At 35.5% G+C, this 5,149-nt stretch overlaps 1 protein-coding gene across 2 annotated transcripts; it reads left to right on the top strand.

Moving 5' to 3' along the window:
- The first annotated feature begins 782 nt into the window (after positions 1–782).
- On the top strand, positions 783–4,320 carry LOC121240266. 2 transcript variants are annotated; one of them, XM_041137659.1, is made up of 5 exons: positions 783–1,066; positions 1,176–1,316; positions 1,968–2,169; positions 3,052–3,096; positions 4,052–4,320. In XM_041137659.1, the coding sequence occupies exons 1-5, from the start codon at positions 914–916 to the stop codon at positions 4,072–4,074; spliced, it is 564 nt and encodes a 187-aa protein (XP_040993593.1). In that variant the 5' UTR covers positions 783–913; the 3' UTR covers positions 4,075–4,320. The 2 variants fall into 2 exon arrangements, with proteins under 2 accessions (XP_040993593.1, XP_040993592.1); XM_041137658.1 differs by having other exon boundaries at positions 836–1,066; positions 3,043–3,096.
- The last annotated feature ends 829 nt before the right edge of the window (positions 4,321–5,149 follow it).

Here is a 5,149-nt window from a genome sequence, read left to right as displayed (position 1 = left end):
GGGACTCTTCATTGCCATAATCATTCCGAGACCAAGCAAGAAGACAAGGTGCAATCGGTCATCACAAGTAGAGGTGAGCTAGAGGACCTTAGTGTTTGGGAATTTGACCGAGGTCCCTAACACTCCCTCCCTAATCGTGGGTTATAGAGCATCCCTGCAATGGCCTAGCCATGGGTTTTTATGGCACAACTCTATAAATGATGGTCACATCATATCCATATTATTAAAAGTCAACAAAACTAGATTTGAAAATGAAGGTATGCGAAATGGAGTTTGGTCACAATGACATTCATTATGATTGTTGTTCGGCGTTTTCAATAGTCAAGTATTGAGTAAAGACGAGATTTAGTTTTTATTTTTTCCTGTCCCAATTTGTTTTGAAGGAAGAACAAATTTATGGTGCAAAAATGTATCGGGTTCAAATAAGAACAAATTTGCACAGGTGCGTTAATATTTCTTTAAATTTGATCGTTTAATTTGGATAGAATTAGAGGGCTCCATCTCTATTCATATATTTTTTCTATTTTAAAATAGAAATTTTAGTTAAGCAAATGGATTTCTTTCTCATTTACTCTGGCCTATGTTGTTATTTTTAAATTAAAAATTCTTTAAAGTTTAATATTTACATTTAGTTGTTTAAAATTTGTATTATTTTGAGGACATGTTTTTTTGATGCAAGAGGACATGTTAGAATAGAAAAGAGAATGAGATCTGGAGAAAAGCATTGTCAAACACATATAATTAACTACTGTAGAAGCATAAGTCACGATGCCCATTAATAAGCCGTCAATTGCAAAAATGGCTCGATCACAGGATAACTTTCGCAAACTCTGACGTACACGTGGCGCTTGATCCGATCTGTTCAGCTCATATATATAGTGGCGTGACATTGGCAGGCTGCTTCGTAAATCCAATGGATTCGGGAGAGTCGGATAAGAAACGGATGCAAGGTGAGGATAGCGATAGCGATAGCGATAGCGATCTCGGTCCCTGTGACGGAATTGATGAAAGTTCCTTACCCGACGAAGAACGGCCCCTCTACAGGTCTGCAGTTGCCAAGAGCGAGGTTTGTGCCGAATTCATTCTCTTCTTCTAACTTCCTCGTTGACGCCTATCTTTAATTTTGGCTTCGTTCCTTCATCTCCTCGCTCAAATCGAATGATTCGTTGTTTTAGGGCTTTGATGTTCCCGAAATCATCGCCGGCTACTTTTACAATTTGATTCAACCACGCGACCTCAACACTTACTACCATGCATTCCTCATCTACGAAGAACGTACGCAGCTTGCAATCGACGAATACAACCGTCGCTTCGCGGTTGGTTTTTTTTTTTTTTTTTTTGAAATGCTGCATCGCTATTTTCTCGTATTTTCTTTATTTCAGTTTTGTTAAAATTGTTGTGCTACGGGGATGATTATATGAAGTTTACATGGATGGTAACCCTAGAATCACTTGGAAGGGAAGTCTCTAAGAATTTTTTACAATCAAGGCTTCTTATGTGATATCAGATGTGGGACGCTTTGATTACCAATAACGACGATGATACATGATTATAAGGAGAGAAAGGAGGAGGTAGAGGTCTACCCCAAACTTGTTTTTGATCGGCAGGGATTTACCTCTAAATTTTTTTGATTAATTTTATTGGCAAGTAAATAGGCATAACCAAAGTACACAGCAAGTGTAGACGTGAAAATTCCAAAATACAAGTTAGGAACCAGAGTAGGCTAAAAGCAAATCATGAAGATTATCTCCATCCAATACAAGAAACTGTTTTCCAAGTACGCAAAGTACTAAAGAGTCTTGTGAGAAGAGAGAGAAAGAATCCAGTTTGTATATTTCCAGCCTTGGTTCTTAAATTGGTTGACGAAAATGTTTCTCTCCTCAATCTGGGTAAATATATGCGTAGTTATTGACTGTTTACCGTAATACACTTTACTTATAATTATGAGATCATTAATTCGTATGTAGGAGACAAATGCAAAGCTGGAGCTTGTTAAGGTTTCAAAAGTGATGGCTCACCTTTACGATAACATTAGGTATTATATAACCTTCGAGGCCAGGGATTTAGCCGATGGAGGCAAGACTAAGTCCTACCAAGCTGTTGTGCGAGATGCTATACCTGAAATTTCAGTGCTGTCTTTCAGGCTAAAACCTGCTGAGGATGAGCAAGGTAAAGGAGTATTACTTTTGAAAGTGGTTGATTTAATTAATTATTTACAGCTTTGCATATGCTTAAGATGTTATTGTTTTAGTTACTTCACTCAATTAACTGAGGCACCTTTGTTGATTTGGCCTCCCCCGAGTTCACAAGCAATGGGACATCTTGTACTTTGATAATTTTGTTCTCCGTCAACCAATTATTGCTTTTTGGGACCATTGTTGTTCCTTGTGGTAGTCAAGGTGAGAAGAACCTTCGGCTCAATGTCAAAGAAGAAGCATCACATAATCTAAATGGGAGAATTTGTTGGGCATTGACCTCGTGTGCATGTGGGGAGGTCTATGAATGTGTTCATAGCTAACTCCTAGTAGTTGGCTCAAGTGGTGTAAAGACCTTGGTCTTGGTGGTATGCTCTCTCCAAGGTCCAAGGTTCAAATCCTAGGTGCAAATAATCTCTTAGTCCTATCGGACTGGGTGGATTTTTCCTTTGAATTACCCTATATGCACTTGCGAGAAATTCCTTGTCAAGGGCCTGTCCCCCTTGGGATTAGTTGGGACTTGGGATGCTGTTGCCGACTATCCGGTGCTAATTAAAAAAAAAAAACAGAGAATGTTTCCACAGCTAACTCTTGGCTTTTAGGTCTAGCTTACTGGTTTGTGGGTTTGATTATCTTATTTTCCTTTAAAAAATTACTGAAATAACAAAACAGTACTTGTGATGAAAATTTTTATTTGCTTTGGAATTACAAGATATAAGTGTGAACTGATACAAAAACATAGGAGCGATTGTTGTAACTCGGCTTTACCTTGATTTTTCATAGATATTTGTGTTGGGATTCTATTTCTGCTGCTTATTTTTCATTATTTTGTTTGATTTTTGTCAAGATGGTTCAGGAAACCATGGGAAAGAATGGATTTGGGAAGGCCATCTCGTCAATGGTTAGTATTTTTGCTTCTTGAATGGAGGATATGAGATTGATATATTTATTTTCTTTCCTCTCACATATATTTGGTTCCAAGTTTTGTACCTTAATTTCTATATTTTTGTATGATATTTTTCTTTTGTTTGATTTCCTTTTTCGCAATACAGTTTTTATTCCCGAACGATCTTTAGATCTCTTAGAGCTCCTGCTCGAACTATAGGGCCTAGAGTGAGAGAGGTAGAGACACAAAGTGGGTCCCATGGCATTTAGTGACTATTGTATAGCTATTTGAGTGAATTTCTCATGCAACATTATATACTCAATAAATGTTGTAAGACTCACTTTGCGTGTTTATTTCTCCCCCGCTCTAGGCTGAAGAGTTCAGTTTGTTCAAGAACAGTGGAGGATCCAAATGCACCTTAAAATATCAAAATTAATCTATTGCACCCTTGAATGGGAAAGGCTGACAAAAATGAATGGTAAATAATTGATATGGTACAAGTTTGATGGTTGGACCAAATGGATGGTGAACATTTATAGAGCGTGCGATGAAACGAGTAAATAATTTGGAAGGCAAGCATTGTTCTTGTCATTGTATAAGTCTTAAGGTTTCAAAGGTGGTGATATTATGCAAATTTGATCTGGGGTAAAATTTTGAGTGAGTGGCAAGACGCCTTGTGTAATATTGGCTGCACCGGATTACATACTACGATTAGAATTAAATGGTTGGCTGCATTTTGAGTATGTTGAATTTGAAGGCTAATTTTGGGAAAAGGGAAAAGCCAAAGCGGATGGGGGTTTAAGTTGTCTAGATGCCGGTATATGCATCAGCATCACTTGAAAATGATCGTGAATATTATTGATTGAATCGTTTGAAAACTCAATACTGTTATCATCGTCACTTCATGATATTTTTTGTCATTGATTTTACATGAGTGACCAATTGGTGGATATTTGAGTGTCATTTTCAGGTCATTTACTTCCTGGAGGTTGAGAAGATATTCGGAGGTGACATGCTTGGATTGGAGTTTAAGGAGGTTGTCCTTAGTGGAAGAATATTGCTTTGTTTTTTTTTTTTTTTTTTTTGTTTTTTTTGTTTTTGTGATGTTTCAACTTTCCTTGATTTACTTAGAATTTTTTTTTTCAAAATTATTTTAAATTTACCCATGGATGGCTGCAATGTTTTCTTTTATGTTCTTGACATTAATGGGTTGTTTGTTAATATGTTTTATCTTATCCATCCATTCTTATTTCATCTCCTCTCATTTCTTTTTCAAATATTATTTACACAAATATTTTTCAAACTAATCATTACAACTTTTCCAAACTTTCAAATGAAACAAAAAAAAAAATAATTCAATTTTTTCAAATTTAAAAATAATATTTAAAAAATATTTTAGTATTTTTAATTCAACTCTCCTTCATGTTTCAAAACTTCATGAAACACTTTATATCATGTAAATACTTTATTATGTAAATAAATCTATACTTCTTAGATGAAACAAGCCAACCCAATTCTATATTAAGAATATTTTCTTGGGCCTAAATAATATTTAACGAGCTATATTGAATAAGCTCATGAATTATTAATTATTGAGATTGATGATTTTAATTAGGTTCAATAATTACGTTAAGGCCTCTTTATTATTTGTTGATTGAGTTAGACTCATTTTTAGAATTTGAAATTTGGCTATTAATTTTTTATTTTATTTTAAAATTATCACTTATTAAGACCTCTTATACTAGGATTATACAAAAAATCGACCAATCGATCGGCACCAACTCAGACCGGCTATTGGAGTTTAGAACCGGTCGAAACTGATAAGGAACCGGTCGGCCGTCGGTGATAAATTAACAAAATGGGCATCAGCCAATTCGGTTCGCGGTTTGAACCAGCAAAAATCAATAAACCGGCCAATATCAACCACCTTTTTTTTTTTAAATATATATACCATTATTAAATAACGTCGTTTCACTTAAATAAGTGAAACGGTGTCGTTCTACTAATCTGCTTCTTTAGTTTTTAAAAAAATGAAGGGAACGCGGCACTATTTCTACCTAGCGTTTAA

Source organism: Juglans microcarpa x Juglans regia, chromosome 7S (assembly GCF_004785595.1).
Source record: "Juglans microcarpa x Juglans regia isolate MS1-56 chromosome 7S, Jm3101_v1.0, whole genome shotgun sequence".
In the NCBI taxonomy this organism is placed as follows: Eukaryota; Viridiplantae; Streptophyta; class Magnoliopsida; order Fagales; family Juglandaceae; genus Juglans; species Juglans microcarpa x Juglans regia.
Note: the sequence above shows the minus strand (reverse complement) of the source record. Positions and strands in the feature narration are given on the sequence as shown.